General features: G+C 37.1%; 3 protein-coding genes across 4 annotated transcripts; 2 read left to right on the forward strand and 1 right to left on the reverse strand.

Annotated features, from left to right (window-relative positions):
* Positions 1-2,503: 2,503 nt before the first annotated feature.
* LOC137179790 (leucine-rich repeat LGI family member 2-like) lies at positions 2,504-10,981 on the forward strand. The gene is made up of 8 exons (XM_067584745.1): positions 2,504-3,224; positions 3,424-3,495; positions 3,700-3,771; positions 4,085-4,156; positions 4,322-4,393; positions 5,288-5,457; positions 6,564-6,728; positions 8,476-10,981. The coding sequence occupies exons 1-8, from the start codon at positions 3,049-3,051 to the stop codon at positions 9,309-9,311; spliced, it is 1,635 nt and encodes a 544-aa protein (XP_067440846.1). The 5' UTR covers positions 2,504-3,048; the 3' UTR covers positions 9,312-10,981.
* Positions 10,982-12,396: 1,415 nt separating this feature from the next.
* Positions 12,397-22,886, forward strand: LOC137179789 (coiled-coil domain-containing protein 149-like). 2 transcript variants are annotated; one of them, XM_067584742.1, is made up of 13 exons: positions 12,397-12,617; positions 14,289-14,450; positions 14,575-14,613; positions 15,806-15,913; positions 16,140-16,256; positions 17,298-17,470; positions 17,796-17,868; positions 18,559-18,643; positions 18,753-18,900; positions 19,578-19,654; positions 20,162-20,197; positions 20,381-20,446; positions 20,538-22,886. In XM_067584742.1, the coding sequence occupies exons 1-13, from the start codon at positions 12,567-12,569 to the stop codon at positions 21,089-21,091; spliced, it is 1,689 nt and encodes a 562-aa protein (XP_067440843.1). In that variant the 5' UTR covers positions 12,397-12,566; the 3' UTR covers positions 21,092-22,886. The 2 variants fall into 2 exon arrangements, with proteins under 2 accessions (XP_067440843.1, XP_067440845.1); XM_067584744.1 differs by lacking the exon at positions 20,162-20,197 and having other exon boundaries at positions 12,398-12,617.
* LOC137179791 (extracellular superoxide dismutase [Cu-Zn]-like) lies at positions 22,571-27,441 on the reverse strand. Its single transcript, XM_067584746.1, has 2 exons — positions 27,297-27,441; positions 22,571-24,844 (listed from the first exon to the last, which is right to left on the reverse strand). Exons 1-2 carry the CDS (start codon positions 27,416-27,418, stop codon positions 24,211-24,213), a joined length of 756 nt encoding a protein of 251 aa, XP_067440847.1. The 5' UTR covers positions 27,419-27,441; the 3' UTR covers positions 22,571-24,210.
* Positions 27,442-27,876: the final 435 nt, after the last annotated feature.

Raw genomic sequence — 27,876 nt, forward strand, 5'->3', positions numbered from 1 at the left:
TATTTATTGATTAGCATTGGATAGAATCACCACATACAAGCTTCCTAAATTTAAGTGTACGGGTTGTCTGCCTATTCACTTACTAAATTATTCTTTGCCTCTTTAGAATATTTCATGCTTTCCAGTAATGTTATGCTCAGAGATACTTTAGGATGAGTTTAGTTTGCTTAGTGTAAATATACAAGTGATCTTACAATTATTATATATTCGATTACTGGGAGCTTTGTTTTATTACACATGAACAAGAAGAACAAAAGAAGCTTCTGACATTTTTTTTCTACTAAAAACATTAAATGTATTCATTCTGCAAAAATAAGTGACTCTTTTTGTAGGTTTACTCCACAGTTTTCAGTGTCTCAACTTTTTTTTTTCAGTGTCTCTTGTTTTTATTTTGGACATCACCATTTGCAGAGGCAGCCCATCACTGTCAGATGTTGCATTTTGAGTTGGTGTGAATAACCAAAAGTAAACAAATCACTTTTTTTATTGTGTTCATAAAGTGGTGCAGACATCCAAGACATGAGCAAAATGTACTAATATGACATTCACTGTCAGAGGTCAGGAGTGACAGACATCTCTTCAATGTTTATGAAAAGACTTAACAGCATTTTACAGAAAACAAGTGTAATTTTTTTTCCATGCAGGTATTTCCTGATCCTTAATTTCATCTTGATGTTTGTCTAGAAAGAAATAGCAAAGAGATGTTTTCTGTGGCATCATCTGGTTTCAGCTTGCACGTGTCGTGAGTGTTTCAGGGATACTCTAGCCTAAAAACAGCAATGCTAGATGCAGAGCTGTCATGAATTATGCCAGCAATGGCAGACATGTACGGTTGCTCCCTTCTGGCAATGGGTATTTGGTTTCACTCATGCTCATAGACTACTGGTCCTCCAGCAAAGGTCAGCACCTTGTTAGGGCCTGCTGGGACAACTAATAACCCCATTGTTTGTATAATGTGTCTTTCTATGAATGTGATATATGTTGCATTTAAAGCAGAGTAAATAAGTTCATTTCATAGATTTAAGCGCATGATTGTGATTTGGAAATGGAAAGAATGAAGTGAAACAAAGTGTAACTGTGAAAGCTGTTAACCAGACTGGAAACCTGACTTACAGGATGTGACCAATATAACACAGATGGGATTATTTAACAGACAAATGATGATGGTTTAGATAAAATACAGATAATTTCAGCTACTTCGGGGCTCAGTTCAAGCGTGAGAGCTGTTAGCGCTTCAATTTTCCTCAAGCACTAAAACTCAAGTTTCTCCGGTGTTTATGTGGGAAAAACATGAAAAACAAAATCATCTGCCAAATAAATGTAAAATGTATCATCAGCCATTTTTATTAAAAAATAATCACACAACCTGATGCCGGAACTGAGGGATCCTGCTGTCTTCATAATCTGTTTCTATGTTTTTAGTTTTCAGTACTTTATTATTAATTCAGTTTTTTAATACTTCATCATCACTTTACTAGATTACTAAACTGTAATTTTAATTTAATTTAATTGCTGGTGTCATAACTCCCACAATGCATCATGTATTTACAGTTGTAGATATAATAGTGCAAATTCTAATGGTAAAATTGAAAATAATTATAAAAATACAGTAGAATACAAAAGTGAAAGAAAGAAGTGATTATATATTATAGACTATATATAGCACATATATTTAATTAGAGAAGAAGTTAATGTATGTTTGTGTAGTTTTGAAAGAAAGGAACAAAAGGGGCAATAACAAATTTTAAGGTGATCTAATGTCTCAAGATATGACTCTGGATCTGAGCAAGGTGACATGAGACTAAAATCAAAACACTGCATGTTTTACACCTATTTTCTCAGCATTTTCTCATTTTTCTTCAAAAGTTAGAAAATTAGTTCTGAGAGAGCATTTCCCTACAAACAAAATATTTTTTTAAATTATTTAATAATTATTTAATTTTTTTCTAAAAAAAATTAGAAAATTAGTTTTGATTATTTATCTACAATCAAATCTTTATAATAATTTTAAATTATTTAATTATTTCCAATTTTTCAATAAGAATTAGAAATAGAGTTGACTATCTTTCTACAAACAAAACTTAATAATAAATTTTAATTATTTAATAATTTAACGATGAACAATTTTTCTATTAGAAGAAGAGTTTTGAACATTTTTTCTACAAACAAAACTTAATAATAATTTGAATGATGGTATAATCACATAAAAACATTCATGTGAAAATGTGAACAGAAAATGTTCTCGAGTTCTCAGAGCAGTAAAATGACCTGCTGTGTTGAAAGACTGTGTGGAGTTTCTTTATCAGGAGCTTCCCTCTAGTGGTTTATTCATGTAAAGACATGCACATGGTGCTCTTGTTTGATCCAGTATTTGAATGCAGAGATTTGATTTCTATTTCTTTATAGAAAATCAAAATATCAATAACATCTATCCCAACTAAACTGAAGTGAACAGCAGTCATGTGACTGTAGCCTGGAGATGTTTATGATACATGTAAAAGAGAGATAATACACTGTATGACCTGCAGTCTGTTTGCTGTGTTACTTGTTAATGTATTTTCTTCTTTATGTGTTAATGAAGTCAAAGTGTGCTGGTGTGCAGATGTGTCACGTGATAAACTCGCATTACTAAAACGTGCTGCTAACACATTTTAACGCGCTCCGTGGTACTGAACTAAACACTTTTGGGGGCATTTGAGTGTTGATTTCCTCCCCTTGAATAACACTTTACAATTACCTTTTGTCACATTAATTCAAATAATTCCTTAATACCTATAACTCTAATTTTAGTGTATTTTCCCCTTAACAAATTACCATTGTGATTACTGGCCAGATGACGTTTTTTTTTTTTTTTTTTTTTTTTTTTTTGCCCTGTCCGAAACTGAAGCAGCCTTCCGGGACGCAGATGCAGCAGTATCAGCCTGTGTCAGGGCTTTTCACTAGTGCTGCACTTTGATGTCGCCCAGGCGCATAAAAGCTGCTGCTGCTAGCACCGACCTCAGTCTCATTTATTACTGATATTATTATCATTAATGCTCAAGAGGCAACATGACGTCTACTAAGCGGTGGCTGCTGGTCGGTTTTGCGCTACTGTGCATTTATGGAGCAGCTGAATCTAAAAGGAATTTCAAATGTCCTTCAGGATGCTCCTGCTCCAAGGAGACAATCATCTGCGTCGGCACCTCACAGATCCCACGGACTATACCGGCTGAGTTTAACTCGCTGTAAGTAACAAATTGTCTTTCTTTAGCCTATAACAAGAGAAGGATTATCTCCTCGAGGACAATCAATACTGCATTCAATGAGGCAATTTGTTATTCTGAGCTTCCCTGCAGGGTTGGCACTTGATGTGTCTGGTACAGAGTGTTAAAACGCCCCAATCCGACTTTGACTTTGTTTTTTGTTTTTTTGTTTTTCCAACAGGAGCATAGTGAATGGATCCATTGCTGAAATCACAGAGGGAATGTTTGCACTTATGCCTTCTCTTCAGTTGTTGTAAGTGCTTCTATTGATTATTGACATTTAAAGGAGCTTAGTTGTACAGACAATGCAGCATACACAAGACTAAATGTAGTATCAACAAAGCAAACATTTTCTGTCTATTGTGTTCACCTGGAGTCAGAAAAGAAGCAAAAGTGACAAAGTGACAGTTTTGATTTTCACTTCACTGATTTGTCTTGTTTTCTTTTAATTTAACAGGCTTCTAAATGCAAATTCTTTGACCACAATCAAAGATGATGCTTTCTCTGGCCTTCCACATCTAGAATATTTGTAAGTATTATTCAACAAACCCACTGCTTCCTCAGTGTAACATATTACATTAAATAATGATTTTAAATACAATTTGGCATGAGTATGATCACAGTTAACTTGAACATACCACATAAGCACAATTGGAGGACTGTATTACATAATGCTGTAAATACAACTGCAGATCCCCCAGTTTACTCATCCCAATCTCCAAATACCCCCCTATCAAACATCTATAATAATATATTATATAATACATAATATATTAAATAATTTCATATTCTCTGCCTGTCCACACTGACACACCTCTACTATTATGTCATTTGCTGAACAGATTCATTGAAGGAAACAAAATTGAAACCATCACCAAAAATGCCTTACGTGGTCTGCGAGATTTGACTCATCTGTAAGTGTCTCTCTCTACAAATCAGAAAAGAGTTCCACTTCAGACTTACTGTATGCAGCATATCTTACTATTACAATGAAAAAGCTGATGTTAGAACTCAAACAAAAGACTTGCAAATGACAAAAATGTGCATTTTTCTCTTGTCTCCCTGTGGCTTTGGTTTAGTTCACTTGCCAATAACAAGATGAGATTTCTGCCAAGAGATCTCTTTTTTGACTTGGATTCATTGCTGGAACTGTGAGTAAGCACTTGTGGTGTCAGCAGTGTGTGTGTGTGTGTGTGTGTGTGTGTGTGTGTGTGTGTGTGTGTGTGTGTGTATGTGCGTGCATTTTTGTTACCTCATTGAGACCATTCCCGGTATAAACACTGGCCTTGTTGGGACCAGTAGTCCTCATGGGGACCAAAGCCTGGTCCTAATGAGGCAAAATGTCCTTTCTTAGGGGTAAGGTGTGAATTGAGGTTAGGTTAAGGTTAGAGTTAGGCACGAATTGGTTATGGTTAAGCTAAGGGCGTTTGTGTTAGGTTGTCCACAATGAATGGAAGTCAGTGCAATGTCCTAACAAGGATAGCTGCACAAACTTGTGTGTGTGTGTCTCTGTGTGTGTGTTCTCTTTTATTTCACACTGTGTTCCAAAGTGAAGCTGACTCAGTCTGTGCTTTGTGTTTGGCAGCATTATATCCCACAAAAATGATACGGACGGTGCAAATATTAAGTCTGTTTCTCTCTCCTCCTCAATTGCAGTGCATCATTGCTGACTTTTCATGTTTTAACACGTTAAAATTGTGAAAGAATCAAACAAGCTATAGTGTCTGTTCAGAAACTTTTGTAATACCTGTGTTTATGAAACCTTTTTAAAAACCTGGTAGATCAAATTTGCCTGATCATGAAGCTAAAACTGCCTCTGCAAAGTTCAATCTTGAAGATATAAGATATTGTAATGCATTTATAACTACCAGGCCATCAGTAGTTTTGTTACCTATTGCACATTATGTGAAGTGTATTGAGTCTTTGTAGCTTCTCAACTTTCTCAACTCTTTCCTCTTATCAATATAAAATATTCTGAATCTTAATATTTCTGCCAGTCAATGCTGATTTTTTAGAATTTGTTGATTCCTCTTGTCATACATCAGGGATCTGCGAGGCAACGTTTTCCAGTGCAGTTGCGAGAACAAGTGGCTGATGACATGGCTGAAAAACACAAACGCCACAGTGTCAGATGTCTTCTGCGCAGGCCCCAGTGACATGAAGGGCAAGCGGCTCAATGACCTTCCTATTCCACCGGGCGAGTGCATCTCTACAGGTAAAGTGATGAGTGCATTATCATAAGCATTTATGAATACTTACAGGCTCAGCTAAAGATGTAATGTATAAAAAGAAATGGAAAAAAAGAAAGGGAGAAAGAAATCAATAAAACTGTTCAATAATTCAACAGGACACAACCATGCACTATTCTGTACTTAAAAACAAATAGACTCCCAGCCTGCTAACATGTGTATGCTAACATGCAGCATGTATGCACACAAACACAGTAGCATCAATGCACACATGTCCTCATATAATCAAAAACATAAACAAATATCAAAAAAATGAAAAAAAAGTCTATTTTCTATATTTTCGAAGCTGCACAAATCACCGGTTGGTTCACTCTCACTGCTCTCATAGCGTTGTTTTCGGCTGCAGCAGGCAGCTATTTTCAGCAAAAAAGCACTGTTAAACCCACTGTGCACAAACTGTCCAGCACCAAATGGCGGAGAGACAAAATTAGCAACCAGCTGGTGAGCATAGTGCATCAGAGACATTAAGCATGTAAATGGAGCATTTAGTATCAGGAGTTGGTGGAGGCCAAAACAAATAGGAGAGTGACTTTTGCACTTACATCCATCAAGGGGCCAGAAACATGACTCCAAATGAATGGTTATGTTGTTTCTCATCTGCAGGGTGTGTAAACACACTTATAATAAAGTTGCCCATTAGAAGGTGATAAGATGTCAATGTTGTGTTTTTTGCTTGTTGTCCTGCCCCAAAGTGACCAAAAACCAAAAACTCAGTTAATGTAGGTTAAAATAAGTCTTAACTATAATATTGTGGTTAAGTTGTTATATATTGTACATGTAAATTGATTTTCATACACAATCCATCCATTTATATGCCTAATGTCTCTATGTTGTTAAACTATTAGTTATCAAAAATATTTTTTTCAGTACTTTCAGCTGTTTTGTTTAAAAAAAGGACATCCATAGAAAATATATTACAGCATATGTTTTTAAATGTTATTGTCACAAAAATCACATTAATTTCATTTTTGTGCTTGTCTTGTAGTCTTTGGCAGAATTGGTAGGATAAAAAAGTGATTTAAGCGGTGAGGATCTAAATGTTAACTATCTCACTTTTTTCTGTATCTCACAGACTTTGTGCGTCATCAGTCTATTCCCATTCAGTCCATGTCAGCGGACATCTTCTCCTTTAAAGAGGACATCTATGTGGCCATGGCAGCACCCAACTCCAACAGCTGTGTGGTCATGGAGTGGGATCACATTGAAATGAATTTCAGAAAATTTGATAATATAACAGGTTTGAAATATTTTTTTAAGGATAAGTCTGTGATATTCTTATTGTCAACAAATCCCATGAAAAGACCCGAACCAACTACTAGTATTATCTCTGTAGCCAAAGCCTGATATATCTTATTCCTCTGTGCCACAGAGCTCAATTGTTGTTCAGAAACAACAACAATCACATCAGTAAGCCACACTGTTGCACAGGGTGACATGCTCCGTCAATACAATGAACAAGAGCATTGTAGTTTATTTTGAGTCAATCCCACAAACACCGTCCTGCTGCTGGAAGTACTCAGTATAGAGCACCATCAGCAGCAGAAACAAATACACTATTCACTCGTGTGAGTAACTGCTAACCTTGTTAAACTACAGTTTGATTTGCACTTTTTGAAAAATGTAATCATCTGTTTGTGACCTGTTTTTAAAGATTTCCACATTTAGACAGATCAATACATTGACAGTTTAGACTTTTCAAAGGATATATTGACGATAAAAATTTTGAGTATTGTCATAATAAAGTTAAATTTGTAACCAGCCTTTTTTTGTTTACATAACTAATGAAATTATTGTTTTAGTGTCAGTTATTGATCCACTAAAAGGATAAAGCGATTTTCTATAATTTTCTTATTGTCAACAAATCTCATGTGCAGAGCCAAATCAACAATGAATTGATCCTACTTACAAGTATTGTATGTGTATCCAAAGCCTGATTTACCATAATCCTCTGTGCCGTAGACCCATGTTGTTGTCCAAAAGTATTAAAAACGTGTCAGAGAGTCACACCGCAGCACTGGGTGACATGTTCCTTTGATCACAAAGAGTATGAAGATAGCTTCGCTAACTTGTTATGTGACACAGTGGGGTTGGGAAGATTCACCGATTTGCATTGGTGCACTGGCATAAACGTTCATGTTGCAATTGCCCCAATTAAAAAAGTGTGCAGCAGATACAATTTGGGATACACTCGCGATGCATTGTTTCTAACATCTTTGCATGGGTAAAATCCGATTTATGTATATATAATTATTAGTAGGCCCTATGCCTTTATTATTTAGAAATGTAACCAAGAATTTGTGACCAATAATTTGATATTTAGACTGATTCCTCCTCTCTTAACTGTTTCTCAAGCATGCTAGCATGCTACAGCTAAGTGGTGTGATGCCAAAACGTTCCAGGAGGAACTTGTGCTCTAGAATTATTGTGCCGCACTTCAGAGTAAGTGGATTTTAAACTATTTTGACAGTAATTGTTTGGGTCATGGAGCCTATGCATGTAAATATGAGACTGAGAACAATACACTACAAAGGACTTGTGAAAAGGCCTGTTTGTGAAAGGTCAAAGTGTGTTTTGTGATGGACATGCATATCCCTGCAACATATCACAGCACATACACAGTCAAGAGGTTGTGATATGTAGCACAACAAGCTTGTGAAGCGCTGTAAAGGGAACCACGGTTCCACACATGCACAGTGGTGTCTGCCTTACATGCAACTACTCTCCTGAGACTGAAAACATGATCACTTTTATTAGTCTTTGGAGCCATTCCTAAACAAATTGCTGTGCCCAAACTCTTCATGATGAAGGAACAACCAATCCAACAGTGTTGCTCATTGATGTGTTACAGTACAGATCAGTTCATCGTTAGTTTGGCTCTGGACATGAGATTTGTTGACAATAAGAAATTATAGAAAATACCAGCCCTTTCCTTTAAATGTAATTTTCCGTGTTTTATTACCACTGACAACTTTTTTTCTTCACAGGGAAGTCTGTTGTTGGGTGCAGGTCAGTTCTGGTTGAAAACCATGTCTTGATAATTGTTACCCAGCTATTTGGTGGTTCCCACATTTACAAGTTTGACGATCAACAAAACAAGTTCACAAAATTTCAAACTATTGAGGTCTTCAACATCTCAAAGCCAAATGACATTGAGGTGTTCCAAATGGACGGTGGGTGGTACTTTATGATTGTGGACAGCTCCAAAGCAGGCCTGTCTACTCTGTACAAGTGGAACGACCAACCTGACCACAACGAAACTGGTTTCTTTTCATATCAGTTTCTCCACGAATGGTTCCGCGATACAGATGCTGAGTTTGTCGAGGAAGATGGGAAGTCCTACATTATTTTAGCCAGTCGCTCTCAGTCACCTGTCATCTACCTCTGGAACAAGAGCACCCAGAAGTTCATACTTCATGGGGAAATCCCAAATGCTGATGACGTGGTGGCAGTGAAAGCTTTCCGGTTAGAAGATGAGCTGTATCTAGCTTTGACCTGCTACATTGGTGACTCCAAAGTCCTCAGGTGGACCAATAAGCAGTTCACTGAGGTGCAACCTCTGCCCTCTCGAGGAGCAATGATCCTCCAGCCTTTCACCTTTACAGACAGACACTACCTTGCCCTCGGCAGCGATTACTCTTTCACACAAATCTACCTCTGGGATGTGGAGACCAAAACCTTTCACAAGTTCAAGGACATTTATGTGCAGTCGCCACGGTCATTTACTGCGATGACCACTGACAGGAGGAATTTCATCTTCTCATCCAGCTTTAAGGGCAAATCAATGGTTTTTGAGCATATTATTGTAGATTTAAGCTTGTAATTCTAAGCAAAATAACCACTAATAACATTATGTGTTGGTCTCCCAATACTGATATTGTGTGTACGCTACAAAGGAGTCTCAAATGCTGTATGGCTTCCTTATGCAACTAGATTCATCTTTCCTGGTTTGAGACAAACATTTTTGTCTGGCAAGTTTCTGCAACTCATATGCATATTTAGCAGCTGTTGAGGTACGATTAATGATTGACCAGAAGGCTGATAGAAATGTAAAACAATGTCAACTTTTGAAGTGTAAACAGCATGAACAGAATGGCATGCTAGATATTATCTAAAATGGTGTCTTTTACCATAATTCTATCAAGTAAACAATGGCTGAGCCAAAGGGTGGCAATGGTCCCATAAACTACAGCATGGCATTAGATTTTTGCCCATGGTAGTGAGTTAGAAGATTATTCTGGAAGAGTTGATGTGAACTGTGATCTCTGCTCTGAAGGTTGGAAAAAAATATTCAAGTAGTTTGTTTATAACAGTTTCACATTAAAATTGTTGGCTCAACATTAGAAAAACAGGCAGCCTAGCCAGTGTTAGCCAGGCTATTGGCGGTCAGTAGTTAACATAAACCCACTGACCACTGACACAGGTAGACTTCTATTTATTAAAGGGTATGTTCACTTTTTTAAAAGAAGGGCTGTCAACAGTCAGGATGAACAGGGGGAATGATTACACCAAGCAAAAACTGTTTCAAAGTGCATATTGTTTTAAGACAGACTTTTAAAAAATCCTTTAAGGTTTACATACAATTTAAAGCCCATTACATATGATTTTAATGGTGTTCTTGTAAACCTGATGATCATTCAGCAGAAACCTGAAATAGTGATTCTGTCACTCTACTGGGAACAAAACTGAACCAGACACTGATCTCTGTGACTGAAGTTACCCTAAAGCATAACTCTACTTGATGTGGTTTTCTTGGCAATTTTGTCTGTCTGAGCAGCCAATTATAGTAGGAAGTCCGATGCCATCTCATCCCAGTAACTGTCATGACTGCTGATTTCTAATGTGCACGACGCTGAGGTTTTCTTAATCACCAAAAACAAAGCAGAATGTATTCGCTAGATATCACAAGCTTAAGACTAACTGCACAACATTTATAGCAAGCTACTGTATGAAGAGAGTGCCTGATTAATAGCAAAACAAAATATCATATAATTTATTCCTAATACCTATGCAAAATGTATAATACTAAGTGTTGCTCTGAATTGCAATTACAAGGTAAATTGTGTCCTGCTGTTTGACTTGAAATGCTTTCTGGGAGACACAAATGTTTGACCTTCTCTTTAATGATCTTTTGATATTTTTCATGTATTGTACAGATTTAATTACAGTCCATTTGATTTAGAGCAGAAATCTTTTTCACATGCATAATAATGGTGTGTAAATTAGGCCACAGTCTTTAAATACATTAAGGCCTGTGTTAATCTTTGAAATTAATTAAATGAAAACCACAAAATGCTAAGATCTATTAGCAATATGTTTTGTTAGCATTTTGAGATTTCTTGAAAAAGCTAAATTAAATACAATTTAATTTAATTTAATTTTTTCCACTTTACTGATTAAAAACTGATCTTTTACACACCTTCACATCTACAATCTGAAGTCTTATGTAAGAATGAGAATGAAAATGCATTAAAGAACATTTAACCATATGAATGGTCTTAATTTGTTTTTCACTCAGTGCTCTATTTGTGGCAGAGGTACAAACAGTGAAATATGGTCGTATAGCAAAGGCAAAGTACTTCAGACAGCATGTTTGAAACTGATAGTGCTGACAGCATCTGGTGTCTGAGACAGCATTTTGTTGCAGTTGCAGCAGAGGACAAATGATGTCATCACTTGGTTTATTTTAGAGAACAAGAACGGTGGAATTAAAAAGTGTTTTACTGGCCTATTATTACAATTTGTTTAAGTACATTTATTTGTTATTTAGTCTCTCAAGGAAGATGCTAATGTTCAAAATCACATGGCCTATTTGAGGATGTATTTAATCAGTCAGATGACATTATCATTTGTTACTACTGTCATTCAGTGTTGATTGGGGACAGGATTTGATTCTAATGGAAAAAGCCTCTTGGGGTAGACACAAATTTCTCCTCACCTGCTCCGCAGAATTTCTGGAGCTATTTTGCACAACACTCTGCTGCCAAGTACAGATGCCTCCTGTCCATTACTATTAATAGTAGCCTATGTACTGATCAATCTGGTCACAGTATCTCATGCACAAACATGATAATTGTAAACCCTGTCCAAAATCAACACAATGAATGAAATTACCAAATGTGTTAGTATGTGGCTCCTTTTGATGTGACATTTTTCATCACTGTGTTAAGTCTATGCAGTCATTCTTAATGCACCAACCTTCACATCCTTTGCGCAGTATGTTTTTAAGGATCCACGCTAAATTACATCATGCATAAAAATGCGGCTGAGCTAATTTTTACGGTATAAACTTTTAAGCATAAAGCACCTCTGGCAGCTCAGTATTATATCAGGACATTTCCATTTTTCCAACGTTATTTGGTTTGTACAAAGTCCTACAAAACCATGAAAGATAAACAAGAAAACAGAGAAAAAAAAAAAAAAAAAGAGCAGGCGCACATACAGTACAGATATTTGAGTTAAAACAGGTTTTCAAGACATTTTCGATGATCACAGTCCTGATGGCTCTCTGATTTTTTCTTTTTTTTTCGTTTTGTTGCGACCGTTCACTATCTATGGATATTAAAAAATCCTAAAAAAAAAACAAACAAACAAACAAAAAAAAACTATCTCTTTTAAATTGTTATTAACACAATATTTATCATCAGTCAACCATATTTCATGCCAGTTCAGTTGTTCCTAAAAGGGTGGCCAGGAACAAGTAGAATCCTGATCCATGTATATTCCTTATATATTTATGTAGGCATTTCTCCTTAATAACATTTATGTCTAAGAAGAATTGTCTATTGTCAAAAGTATTTACAGCTGAGCCATCAGCTGTAGTATTTCTAAAACAAAATTTATGTTCATATCATGAATTTAAACTCTGTTCCCAGTTTTACGAGGGTCTGCAAACGCGTCGTGACGCTACTCTGACGTCTGACGAACGGAAATGATGTAGTTCGCGTTCCTGGATCATCTAATCCGTCTTGATGATGCAAAATGTCTCTGAATGTGTCCAACAGGACCAACACAGCTCGGTGATGCTTGTTTGAACCTCAGCCGGCGTCAGTAGCTTTTGTCTGCAGCTCAGAGAGAGATGGATCCGAGCAGGAGGAGCGAGAGTGACTGGCAAGGGATGATCAGCGAGGTGAGAGAGCTTTGAAATGCCCACCAACCTGCACTGATGTTGGAGTAACTACTGCACTATAATCTCAACAGTAAAATGTGTCTGTGAATTCAGTTTGTCGCCTCCTGTTTTGACTCACGGACAGTTCAGATTAAAGAGAGTAAACAGGATTAAATCAGCTGCGTTGTCTCAAAGCCTGCAGGGCTTGTAGAGTAGATGAGGAAGTGGATTTTTTTCTGTCCTTTTCCTTGTACCTGCAGAGCCCATTATCTTACAAAGTTACTGACATGTAAAACAGCAAGCTGCACACTGCAGGTGTTTTAGTTTTCACAGGTTATTACAGATAATCAGTCACAATCAATAACTGTAGATGACACTTCAAGGTCTATGATCACCCCCATATTCATATATTACACAGATCCAGTATAATATGTAGAGCTGCAATAATTAGTCGATTAATCGATTGGTTGCCAGCTCTTAAATTAATCAGCAACTATTTTGATTGAGTTATTGTTTTATTTTAAGAAAAAATGTCGAAGTTCTCTGAGTCCAGCTTCTCAAATGTGAATATTTTCTGGTTTCTTTAGTTTCCTATGACAGTAAACTTAATATCTTTGGGTTGAGGACAAAAACAAAATATTTGAGAACGTCACCTTGGGCTCTTGGAAACACTAATTGACATTTTTCAACATTTTCTTACATTTTATGGACCAAATAACTAATTGATTAATCAAGAAAATAATCAACAGATTAAAGCATCAGTGTGTAAGATTTAGTGGCATCTAGTGGTGAGGTTGCAGATTGCAACCAAATGAATACACTTCACCCTCCCAGTCCAAGCATGTAGGAGAACCTATGGTGGCCACAAAACTGTCAGTATTTGGTTTGTCTGTTCTGGGGTACTGTAGAAACATGGCGGTGTAACATGGCAGGCTCCGTGGAAGAGGACTTGCTCCCTATGTACATATAAAGGGCTCATTCTAAGATAACGAAAACACCATTATTATTTTCAGGTGATTATACACTAATTATAACGTACTTATGAATATTATATTCCATTTCTGCCAAGTACGTTCTGCTAGATGCCACTAAATTCTGCACACTGCACCTTTAAATGATGATGAAAATAATCATTTGTTGCAGCCCATAATATCATGTAAGGCTGGGCAGTATGTTTGAAATCACTATCACAATATTAATAAAGATATCTTCTGATGTGTACAGTAAAGCATGATAGTCATGTATGAAGCTAATGTTTAAATTAATGAAATGTGTTGTGCCTTACCTGAGACTTTCATATATACGACAAAAACTAATTTTCTTTTTTTAATCACAGCTTCTTTGGAGACTTTAATTTGGACAATCGAATAGTTACATAATTTAAACAAAACAAAAATAAATAGTAAGTAAGTAAGTGTAACAGACAAAATTAAAACAATTAGCTATATCATGATACTAAAATTAAGGGGACTCAAAGGCAATTGAAGGTGGGTATTGAAGGTGGATCTTCAGCCGGGATTTAAAGGTGGTGATAGATGGGTAGATTTTCCTACCTTAACAGATATCATATATTAACATCAGAAGAGGTCTCATCTGCTTATTGTGATATTTTTTGTTTTTCATATTTTCATATTCATAATCTTCTTTTATCAATCATTCAAAACATTTATTTATTTTTTTTACTACGTGCAGTTCCTGATTTGTAAGCGGAAGTTGGAGAGCAAGAAAGAAGCTCTTCTGATTCTGTCTAAAGAGCTGGACACCTGCCAGCAGGAGAGAGATCAGTACAAACTGATGGCCAACCAGCTTCGCGAGCGGCACCAAGGACTCAAGAAGAAGTACAGGGAGCTCATTGTAAGACCTCTGTGTGTGCTGAACGTCTACAGATCTGAAAATACAACATAAACATCAAAATGGAGAATATTGTAGATATTGTGTTTAATGGTGATTTCCTTTGTTTTTATTCAATAATCAATAGGATGGAGATCTGTCTCTGCCTCCAGAGAAACGAAATCAAGTAAGTGACTTTCACTTGCTGATGTTCTTTTACTTTAAAGTCCAGATGAAATGACATTTTGAGTGTATTTAACTTCCGTATCTTGACGTATTTCCAAGTGAAACGGGTTTGACCCGTGGGACATAATGTTGGGAGGAATTTGATTTGAACCTTGAAAAGAGGGCGCTACATAATGAATCTCAGCTCTGTGCCACTAAAACTTGAAGATTGATTGATGTGTGGATTTCATGATATTATTGGTTGAAATTAGTTGGTTTAAGCCCACGTAAGCACACGTCATATTTTGTTTTACAGGAAGAACACATGATTGGATTTTGATATAAGAATAAAAAGACATTGTTTTTTTGTATTGTTTTTGGCATATATTATTAAATAGGTGCAAAATATGACCGGGGATGTGATCTGAGAGGGTTTAAAAAGCATTTTTCTTTTCATCTCGACTTTAATACCCAGAAATCATGAAACAAGACTCACTCAGCATACTTATGCCAGTGAGTCCAGCTGTGTCTGGGTGGTACTGTTTGTTGTTTGTTGTGGACAGTAGACAGTTCCTGCCAGTGTCTGTAACAACTCTGTGTTTCATTTAGGCAAACAGTAACAATTCACCAGGGCTGATGGGATGCTCCTCACGACTGCAGCCCCATTTATGATTTTAGGTTAAAAGATGGGGAATTTGTTGTCATGCAGTGTCAGTCAGTCCACCACTTTGGTCCAGACAGAAATATCTCAACAACACACATCACCACCATGAAGCTGGCATTTGTGTTTTTGTTTTTGGGAGAATTGTTTCAATAACTATTAGATGGATTGCCTAAAATTTTTCTACGGATATTCACGCCCCCCTCAGGGTGAATTATAATAACTTGGTGATCCTCTGTCTTTTCCTCTTGCGCCATCATCCGTGCCAAATACTTTGGTTTATGACCGAATACCTGCTGAACTAATGACATTCCCATCAGCCTTAGCTGTCCTTTGTGTTTAGTGCTAATTAGCAAATGTTAGCATGCTAAAACGCTAATCTAAAATGGTGAACATGGTCAATATTGTAACTGCTGAATATCATGATGTTAGCATAATTGTGAGCATGTTAGTATGCTGATGTTCTTGTTATATAAAACCCTTGTTGTTCTTTACAGCCCTAAAGTGACTTAAATCAACGTGATCTGGCTCATCAAGTTCATGTCTTATTCAGGTGAATTTAGCTCAGCTACTGACAGACTCCAGAGAAAAAAGTAACCAACTTTCTGAAGAGGTGAAGGAGCTGAAACAACGACTGGTGGAAGCTCAGGGTGATAACAAGGTACTAGGTCATTCTTCCTTTAATATCAAATATGGTTATGATGTATGTTTATTTCACTTTATGTCTTTTACATCTTGAATATATCTCCAGCACATCAAATGTTTGCCAGTTATAAATCATAGATTATAACATTAAATAAACCAGGATCAAAACAATATATTTAACACATACAAACAGAAATTATCCAAAAAGTTACCTTACTACTGGCGGATCTGTGTTCCCACAGCTCCTACGAATGACCATCACCAAACAGAGGCTGGGAGACGAGGAGGTTGGTGCTCGACACTTTCCAGCACACGAGCGAGAGGATCTGGTCAAACAGTTAGAAAGAGCCAGAGAACAGGTGAGGACTGGCCGCTGTTCAGGTTTCTGTCTTTTGTCTTTAAATGCAATAATTCAGGCTGTTCAGGTGACATCCAGTTAATGGCTCGTAGTCAGTGGACAACAGTATGACGTTTTAGATCTTGTTAACTAAAAATCAGATTAGGAGCACTCAGACTGTTACTCGACAAGAAGACAATTTTTTCAAGTTACGTGACAACTTCTTTATTGGGGATGGCCATTTTCACAACACGCTTCATGCACAACAACAACACATCCTGTGTCTTTACAGTAAGAGCTTCCACTTCCTCCCAATACAAGATAACATGTGCCTCATACAGGCGGTTATTTGAGGTACTGGATATCACGCAACCAGTACGAAAATATTGTATGAATGCATATTCATACTGGAAACTTGACTACATGTACAAGATGTGACATCATTACAGCTACTATGACAAACACATGTACTCTGCATCTTTATGTTAGTGTTTGAGACATGAGAGATCCATTTTATTCTTTCCTAAATGATAACTTGCATGTCATGAGCTGAACTTTAATTAATTAAACCTCCCATTGTTACAGCTGATTGGCAACACAACTTTAACATATCTGTGGTATGGTAACACTTTACATTAAGTGGCCCTAATTAGCATTTCTAAGCAGAAATATAGTAACAATGTTAATGTTAATGTAGTTAAAAGACGACAATTAAAATGTATTTTTTGATTAGCAAGACAAGCAGTGATATTAACTCTGTCTTCTCTTATTTTAATTTCAGACACACAAGAGCGCCATGTCATGTATTTATGACAGATTTGTGGCCATGATAATTCAGCATAAGATGTCTTAATAATAGAAAAATATGTCAAATATGGCCTGAAGATATATGTTTTCTGCATAAAGGAATAAAACAGGCTGCACATAGTGTGTCTGGAACCGCTGTTTTCTTAAAATAGTCAAAATTATAGAGAAGTATGAACAGATTAAATATTATTCCTGTTAACAACAAAAACACAGTCACAGTTCATATATTTACTTTGTGTGATTTGTGCTGCTGTAGAACGAGGTGCTGGAGCACAGTGTGAAATCTCTCACAGACGAGCTTCAGGACGTGCGAGCGGAGCGGGACGTGTTTCAGCAGAAGGCTCATCGTCTCAACATGGAAATGAACCACATTGTGGGGAATGATGAGATTCGGATTTTAGACATAGATGCACTCTGCATGGAGAACAGGTTTGTTTGTGTTTATTAAAATGATTTTTATTGGTGCTTCTGTGCCTCACTGTTAGAAATATCAGAATATCAGAAATTTCCAAAGTTAAAGGAAGAATCTCTAAGTTTAGCATTCTGTTTGAAACACTGTTATCCTACTTTACTAGTTCAATGACAGAATGTCTTGTTATATTATTAATGTATTCATGTGTACTTAGCTGTAAAATAAGAGATTGTAACATAATGACTTTTGGATTTGACTTAGTCATAAGTTGAAGGCTTCTTTTCCATGTAAACAGATTGATGATTTCTGAATCAGGGCTTTTGATCAAAAATGTTTTTTTAGGTATTTGCATGAACGGCTCAGTCAACTTCAAGAAGAGGTCAACTTGCTGAAAACAAATCTGTTGAAGTACAAGGTAACTACATTTTTTAAAGAAGTGCCCATTGGTACCGATTCCTCCATATCAATAGTCCGTCTATTTTTATTACACATGTGTATTGGTATTGATTGCGCAAGATCACGTGATCAAATTCAGATTGTTTCACAATGGAGGGACGTTTTTGCTTGCAGGTGATATTCCAGTCCTTCCCATGGTTTGGGTTGAAATGGTTAGGTTTAGGCACAAAAACCATTTGGTTAGGGTAAGATCATGGTTTGGGTTAAAACAGTAAAATGCAGTAAAAATATCCCGTTTTAACGGCACTAAAATGCCTGATGTGATGGTAAAAATTGCACAATTAGTGGTCTAAAAGAGGTCCGGCAATAAATTCTGGAAACAATGTATGTACCAATGGAAAAAAACTACTATCAGCGCGGAAAACCAGTCCGGACCAACAGCCTGTGGACTACTGGCACAAAATCTCCTTTCATGTCAGTAGTCAGTAAATTATTACACTGGTTCCATAGCTGTAGCAGGTGCCTCTTTTTAATGTCTGTTTCTTCGATAAAATTATTTTTTGATAGTTTATTTTCTCAGCACCATGAAATCAGGGCCAATTAAAGATCCCAGATCCATGTTAAAGGATATGTATTTATTAAAAAAGACAACAGTTTCTTGTTCCCTCTGAAACAGAGACCCATTACTAATGCTTTTAACTGATTTCAGAGTGCCCTGGAGTGCAGGAAGAACTCCAAGATCAGTGGGAAACCCAACAGCAGTGCACTCACCGGTGTGCTCTCCGCCAAACAAGGTTAGAGAGATCATATTTTTAAAACCCTCATATGATGATGATGGTGAAGAAAAGGCATGTGTGTTTTTGTAAACCATTACATTGAAGATATGGTGATATGTGTGTGCAGTGAAGGAACTGTTATTGTCTGAAGAAAATGGCTGCAGCTTGCCAGTGACTCCTCAGTCCATCTCAGACCTCAAGTCTCTGGCCACTGCTCTGCTGGAAACCATCCATGAGAAGAACATGGTGATTCAGCACCAACGCCAAATCAACAAGTACTGAATCTCATCCTTAACACTGTCTTAACACTGTGGGTTAGATCAAACTAATAGTCAGACTTCAGATAGACATCTAGGCTAGGACTAATTATCCATGAGTGCTGGGTAAATTAAGACACACACACCTCCCCCAGCTCCATTCACTCCAGCAGAAAATGTTTGCTTTCAGGAAAAATTCAAAAGTTTCAAAGACTTTTTACTGTGAAAATTCAGTGAAGAGTGTATGAAGTTAAAAGCTTCCAATAACATAAAATCTGCAGTGCAGACCGGTGGTAGAGCTTTGATGCTGTGGCTTCACTCCTACAGTAAGGATAATTTCCTTGGTAAAAAAACAGAAATGACTCATGATTTCCAACAGGTTACTGCAGTCTGTAAAAACTCTTTCCCCTCTCACGACTTTCTCCACAACATTGTTATAACCACAAATTATAAGCCATGTTTTGCTCTATTTCTGTCATTTGGTGTCTGGTTGTTACCACGGAGTCAGACTGGGGGCAGGTAGCTAAGTTTTTAGGCTTAAAATAAGCAAGTCTTTGTTTTTGTGAAATGGTCTAACTTGAATTACACTGATCTAAGAGCAAAATTCAGATTTGTACAGATAAATGACATTAATGCTGGGCAGAACCTATGAATTATTTTACATTGTTTACAAAACATGTGTCTTTTGTCTTTAGGATTCTTGGAAATCGAGTAGGAGAACTGGAGAAGAAACTAAAAACACTAGAAATGTCTGGATTATGGAGCCTGCCAGGTGGATATAACTATCTTAATTAGAGTGGCAATGATCAGTTGATTAGTGATTGATTGAAAGAAAATTAATTAGCATTTTGAGAATCGATTAATCATTTCAGTCATTTTTCAAGCAAAAATGCCAAAAATGTGTTGGTTCCAGCTTCTCAGATGTGAGGATTTGCTGCTTTTCTCTGTTTTATATCATTGTAATTTGAATATCTTTGGGTTTGGAAAATATAAGACATTTGAAGAAGTTACCTCAGACTGAAACAATTAATTGAAAAAATGATCGGTAGATTAATCAATGAAAATAAAACTCACCTTTTTAGAAATGCTTTTAGTGTGTTTTTGTAGTTTAGGATCCTTTTAACTTGTTGTGTAAAGCGATTTTGAGTATTTTGAAAAGCACTCTATAAATAAAATGTATTATTAAGTGTAATCATTGTAACCTTTATTCAACATACCGCTGACAATAATTTACCCCTCTTATCTTTTCTTCTGTCCTTTTGCTTCTTGCTACCTGGAGGCCTGACTTATAATGTGTCTTTGGGAATATATGGAAGTATGTTTCTCTACTGCTTTCAAACTTTGAACTTCATCATTTTCTACTTCTAATATATCCCCACATTACATTTATTCCTCTCTGTCCAATCCAACAGTATTAAGTAATGGCATAGAGATACAGTAACTGAACTTTTACCACTTTTATAAACTGCTTACTTTTACTAACATTTTGTCATAATAGGAGGAAAAGACACCATCATTCTGAGCTCTCAGCAGGCTGACTCACCAGGTTCTGATGCACAGGAAGGTGAATATTCAGTTTGGCTCTACTCCTGTCAAAGTGCGTTATCTACTGTTTTGTATGCTGCTCTGTTTACGTTTGTTGAATCTTCTTACAGGTAAAGAGGGGTTTGAAAGTATACCTGTTGATCAGCAGAGCTCCCCAGGAGTTGTAAACCAAGAGAGTGAAACACCGGCTGTGTCGGCTTGTCAAGAGGAACTTAACGAGGAGTCACCGTCCAGCGAAGACACGTACCAACAGAACCCCACATCCCAGCCTCAAACAGAAACGCCAAACGGTGAAGAGTGTCATGACAGCAACCAGTCACCGATCACAATGGATTTAACGGCTTTAACAAGTCACCAGTCAACAGACGAGGGGTGTCTGAGCGTTTCCCTTCCCACGGTGATCGATGAGAACACACTCTGTCCATCAAATACCAGCCACTCAGAGCAAGCTTCAGAGAACTCTGACCCCACGGGAGGAAGAGAGGATGATACATGCACTGAGGGAGTGGAAACTGTTGAAACTGAGTGTGTTATAATTGAGGAAAACATCAGTAGTATGTCTTCCACCACCGCTGCTTCCGCTCCCACTGCTGAGGAGCAGGAGGACGTCCAGTCAAACCAGGAGACGGAGCTTTCTGACGGGACAGATGTTTGTGTTAGTTAGGAAATATGAAGTCTTCCAGATGCCTCTCACATGTTGCAGAGCATCAGGAGAAAATCTAAAAAACTGAGATATAATATAATGCTACTTTATTTATTTTTATGAATAATTAAGAAATATCAGGAGAAAATGTATCTGTTACGATTGAGAAATGGCGTGATATCGTATTGTAATGATCACTACATGATTATATGATCACACAGTTTGCTTCTTACTGAGAATCCCAAAAAAGTATTTAAAAATTTTGTGCCAATTATTTGGCAATTTTTTAATAAATACACGCCTGAGAAATTGGTAAGGTTGATAACAAACCTGAAGACATCTTAGTGTTACCGGTCATTGTTAACTGATTATTTGACTTGGTCCCACTTTTTTGAATGACCATTTTCACTACATGGCCAAAAGTATCTGGACACCACCAACATTACAACCATATGTGATTGTTGAACATCTGATTCCAAAACCTTGGACATTAATATGCTGCTATAATGGCTTTTCACAGGGTTTCAGGCACAGATGTTGGGCGAGAAGGCCTGTCTCGCTACCATCCAGCCAAACTTAGGGCTGGGTGATACAGACAAAATCAAATATCATGATATTTATGACCAAATACCTTGATATCGATATCGATATTGCAACAGTACTGTAGGACTGACTATTGGTGCTTTCACAAAATATTTACAATGAGATTTTTGATAAATAATCATCAGTAATTTGGATGTAATAATAGAGTTCAGAAAATTACATCACTGTACTGTAAGGCAGCCTTTAAAACCAGGAAAGGAAAACACTTATTCCATATCACAATATTACGATATCCAAAATCTAAGACGGTATCTAGTCTTATATCACGATATCAATATAATATCGATATATTGCTTAGCTGTAGTCAAACTATGATAACCATTTCTTTATATACCTGGCTTTGTGCACAGGGATGTTGCCATGTTGAAACTGAAGAGGACCATTTCCAAACAAGTTGTGTGTAGTTGAGGTATTGAAGGTTTAGAAAGAGAAACTGTGATATATGGTGATAAAAAGTAGCAAACAAGGGCTATGGAAAGTCTTCAGCTATGTGGCTGATACGATTATGATTCAGATTTTGTCTCACATGGAAAACGGATGAAAAACTAAGAGGGATAAAGCACAATTAAAACCTCGAATTCATTTGGCTCTGCTGTCAGTTGACTATCTACAGAGACGGGTTGGTGTTGCCTAGAAATGAAATTGCTTGTCAGAACTTCTCTTTCACCTTTCTACCTCTGTCCACACTTCCACCTTGGTGTTAAAGGAAACCTACTATTTCTTATTGATCATTAAATCAACAAAGAGACATCACACGATTGTGAACAGTGTTTGAACTAATTGAGCAAATTTATTTTGTTCTTAAAACAATATAAACACACCAAACAGTTTCAGTTCTTATTATTGTCATAAGATATATTGGAGGACATTTACTCCTCCACCGTTTTTGCTAACAGATTAATCATGAAAACAAAAGCTGCACACAATTGCTGTACTATTAATTAATTCAAGATAATTGTGTTTTCTTTTTAAATCCATCCACAGAGATCTCAGCACACCTGTTAAAGAATATATCTACTGAACTTCTTAGTTTGTAACACAATGAAGCCGCAATATCTAGATTACCAGCACTGATGTCCTGATCTTGTTTTTGTGGTGAAAAATATTAATTCACCAGATATGTAGAAATTCCATAAAGCCATATGTGTAAACTGTCTATGTTGAATGTGTATAAAATTGATTTATTTGTGCAAAATAAATACATTTTCATGAACTGGTTTGCTGTGACTGTTTTAAGTACAAGATGTTAGATAAAATAGACCATGTCCATCAGGACATGATGTATCCTACTGACTTTGATGATCACCTGACTTTTCCTCTAGCGCCAACAGCAGCATGACATTTGTGATTTTAAGTGAAATGTCTTCACAACTATGAGATGGATTGCCATATTGCCAAATTTGAGTATTATTTATATTCCCCACAGAATGAATTGTAAGCACCTTGGGGATCCCTTTGTGTTTAATGCTAATTATGTTAGCATGCTAAGATGCAAAACTTGGTGTTTGTGGTTAATATTACACCTGCTTAGGATCAGCATGTCAGTGTCATGGATGCGTTTAGCATACTGACGTTGGCATTTAGCATTGTCAAATAATATGTAATATCATAATTATGACATTTAATTTGTTTTAGTTTGAGAAAATAATAATAATATAAAATATTTTAAGTTGGCCAAGGGTGACAGACCACTTTTAAACCAATTCTTAAGGCATTTTATGTTTCTGCTACTTTTGATGAGCCTCAGTTTAAAGCCCCTGAGAACTTGGTTTCTATTCTTAAGTATTTCTCTATAACATTAAATATTCATGACTAAATAAGCAACAATTAAAAAGAAAAAGAGATCTTTTGATTATTTCAATGAGAAAAGCCAAGCAAAACTCAAACACAGATATTTCTCTCCCAATACTGATTTGTGAGACCTCATCACTCGCATGAAGAACCTGATTGAGAAAATACATTTCACGGCGTTTAAAGGGTAACTGCAGCCAGTCTCATTAACCTACCTGCCCTGCTGTTTAGTGACAACATGCAATGGCATGCTTTTTCCAGACTCTGCACAGCAGTGATGTGGCGTTGCGTTACACCACGCTACATCACAGCTAGGTGTGGTTGCAAGTAGCTTCAACAGACTGTGACAAGCTGTGATTGTCATGTTTTTCCTCTTTCCAAAATCTAGTTACTGTTTAAATGTTCAGAGCAGTGTTTCTCAAAGTGGGGTCTGAGGACCCCCAGGTGTCCCCAGCAAAATGGGTAAGTAACATAAAGTAACATAATGACAGAATAATGGTCATGGGTTTCATACACTTTCTATAATAAAACATTTAAAAGCAAAAATCTTATCAGATGGGGGATCCTGGGACAAAATATTATCAAATGGGGGTCTGAAGTCTAATTTGTGTCAGTCTAGGGGTCCTTGATGTGAAAAAGTTTGAGAACCACTGCTTTAAAGAACAAGGGTTGATTTAGTCATTGTCAGACAAGGGATGAATGAACAACAAAGGCAAAATCTGTAAGTGTTTGCCATTACTGTGGGATTATTTTCTCCTCAGCCGCATATTATTATAGTGCACATTCCAGAGATTGGGGGAGGAAATCCCAATAATGCAGCAGCCAAGCCTCCGGCCCGCGTTTCCATGCTGCAGGCTCCCAGCGTCCCCACCACGCCCCAAGTCATCTTTCTTTTCATGGATCACCACTGCTCTTCCAATCGCAGACATACTTCCGAACAATGTTGCCTCGGATTCTATCACCCTTAAGATTTTTCCTTGTTGGGGCTCAAAGTTACCAAAGTCTCCAGGGTGGTTGGGGTGATTTACGTCATATGGATTGTAGTGGCCACCAGTAGAGTCACACCCCCGACTCAGGTCTCCATACTGATGAATATGCACTGCTCTGGGCTGTGGATCGCTCCCTCTGGGGAAGCCATTGAACCGGAGAAGGACTTTGAGCTTTCCCTGAGGATAATCCTGCTTAAACAGCACTTGACCGTACACTTTGGGCAGACCCTCAGCTAGTGAGGTGCTGGGTCTCATTTTACAGGCTGCATACAGACTGCCATTGTGCTGCGAGACCTCCGGTGCAGCCAAAGTGTCACTGTCAGCTGAGACACGTAGTTGATGGCCTGCCAACAGAACCATCACCAGTATTGTGACCCATATACTTACTGACCTGGAAGACAAAAATAATAGGACAATTTATCATATTCATAACATCATATACTTTGCAGGCACAATTTTTTATGTAGGCTAAATAAATAATTGTACAGATGAAAGAGGTAATCAGATCCTTTACTTAAGTAAAAGTAGCAATACCAGACATTAAAAATAATCAATAGATAGATAGATAAATAGATAGATAGATAGATAGATAGATAGATAGATAGATACTTTATTTATCCTGAGGGAAATTCACATGTTGTAACACCACCATAATAGACAGCACCAGAGATAATAGACAACATGTAACAACACGACGTAAAGAGAAAACTAAATCTATGAAAACAAAAACAAAATTCAAGCAGCAATGACTAAAGGTGATGCTATTACTTCAAAACTGTCGATATGGGGTTAGATGACTGGATGTGCCTTGTAGCTAAGTATTAAATACTGAGACTGAGAACAGACTTGTTTCCAACTATGGACATTCCTCTGGGGTCCAGTGTGTAGAATTTAGAGGCATCTAGTGGAATGGACTTGGCAGAAATGGAATATAATATTTATAAGTATGTTTTAAATAGTGAATTATCCCATGAAAATAAGAACCCTTTACATCTACATAGGGAGCAGGTCCTCTTCCATGGAGGCGCCACGTTACACCACCATGTTTCTACAGTAGCCCAGAACGTACAAACGAAACACTGGCTGTTGAGAGGGCCTTTCGTATTTTTTGTGAGTTTCGTGGCCACCATAGGTTCTCCTGCATGCTTGGAAGGGGAGCATGGATGTATTATAGTACATCCATGACCGAAAATAGCATCTATTCAGTCCAATAAGAATTGCTTGCCTGGCGCATACACTAAAAAAGTTTCTAGCTGCTGGGTTTACTTCTGGGGGTATGCGGCCCACTGAATATGCGCAATAGTTTCTCCCACTTAGCCCATAGACTTAACATTGTGATGACGTTACAGATTTTTAAATAGCTTTTCTCAACTCAAGAAAAGTTTTACAAATATAAAACCTCCATGGATCAAAAATTCATAATAGAAAGAGTCATAATTGATTTTGTTTGCAATTCAAGGTGTCCTGTCAACAGTCGTACAGACAACTCTTTTACAGTGGTGGTCTGTGGGGAAAATGCTTTTTGGGCAGCAAGGGGATTTTTCACTGCAATACCGTGAGTGGCCACTGGGAAAAAATTGGAAGCAAGGCTGAGGTGCTGTATCCAGCTCTTATAATACATCCATAAAGGGGAGGGTGGGGGAAGGTGTATTCATTTGGTTGCAATCCGCAACATCTTTACTAGATGCCACTGAATCTTACACACTGGTCCTTTGACTGATAAACTCCAGAGGGAACTAACTGACACGGTTATTGTGTGTAAACTTTGACTGGCCCTACCTTGATGTGTTATTATGGATCCAACTGCTTTACTCTGCCTCTGACTGGCTAGAACCTGTTGCCTTCGTTGGGTTGGATTACAATATTAGGGTAAACCAATCAGAGGCAGAGTAGACCATGTTTTACCAAGAAAAGCAGTGCGATCCATAATAATGCCTGTTTGATTAGTACTTACTGGTAAATAGGAACTGATAACCCATGCCAAGATACCTGGTTACATGTTTCAACTACTATGTAAAATATAACCAAAAAAAACAGAGGAGTTAAACAGATTAAAGGTATAAAGGTCCTGCATTCAAAAATACACTTATGCAAAAGTACAGCAATATTGGCAACAAAGTACACTTAACATATCAAAAGTGTAGTTTAATTAAAAGTAAGTGTGTTATATTATTATATAATATATTATATTATGGGATTAATATTATAGACCTACATTATATCATGTAAGAAGATATTTAATGTTGTAGCTAGTGGAGATTAATTTTAGCTACTCTTTAGCTATATTGTTGGGTAGTTCCTTATGATGCATCATTTTATAATATTTTATAATAATATGTTTGTGTAAAATCATAATCTGCAAACTATAGCCGTTAAATAAATGTAGTGGAGTAAACATAGTGGTATAAACAAAATGGGGTATCAAAAAATGGAAATACCTAATTGAATTCCTCAAGATTAAACTTTATACAGTACTTGAGTAAATGTACCTCCTACCACTGTGGATGCAGTTTAGTAAAAGGTATAATATTTCTCCACATGCTTTATAGTTAGGTACCTCAAAATTGCTTCAGTGATTGTATTTTATTACTTTTCAAGTATGTTGTCATCGTGTTAAAACTCACGAATGGTTAAAATTGGCCCTTATTGTGAATTATCCTTTACCAAACTACAGATAATGACAACATGCTGAGTATTTGACTTTGGCCCCAGTAATGTAACAGCTCCCTGTTCCCATCACATGCCAAACCTGATGTCGCAGTGATATCCTGCAAATACAGTGATAATCAGCAGGAACAAACGCACAGACATCACACACCGTTACATGAGCAAAGTTCACCTACCCGTATAGACGCATGGTCGCCAAAACAAATCGCAGCAAAATCTGGAAGTTTGCAGTTCTCTGTCTTGTGTCTCTCCTGCCGTTCGGTGTAAATCCTCTGACGAAGCAAAATAAATGTTTCATAAAAAGTCTTGTATAAGCGTGTCAGTGGGCGTTGCTAGCTGAGGGTGGAGCAGAGGTCTCCATACGACACCGCTGATGTCAGTTTATTTGTTTTATAGGACACTCCTGGTGGTATTTGTTGTTGTTTTGAAGCTTTTTCAGCGGCCATGCCACCACAGCCTTTTGCTCCTCTCTCAGCAACCCATAAAAGTAACATCTAAAAGGCTGTCTGTGTTAGAGAGGATGGGACATGTTACATTTTATTATGTGGTTGTAGTCAGTTTGATCCGTAATTGCAACATAAAGTTGAAACTTGTTCTTATTGTAGAGAAAAATGAAGAGACAAACGTTGTATATGTGCACTACAACTAACACTTGTTTGTTCAAAGGATCTAAGACCCAGCTAGTCGTTTTTGACATACCTCAACTCATGTTATGAATTTCTGTCATTTAGTATGGATTATGACAACAAACACACT

Source organism: Thunnus thynnus, chromosome 3 (assembly GCF_963924715.1).
Source record: "Thunnus thynnus chromosome 3, fThuThy2.1, whole genome shotgun sequence".
NCBI classification, from domain to species: Eukaryota; Metazoa; Chordata; class Actinopteri; order Scombriformes; family Scombridae; genus Thunnus; species Thunnus thynnus.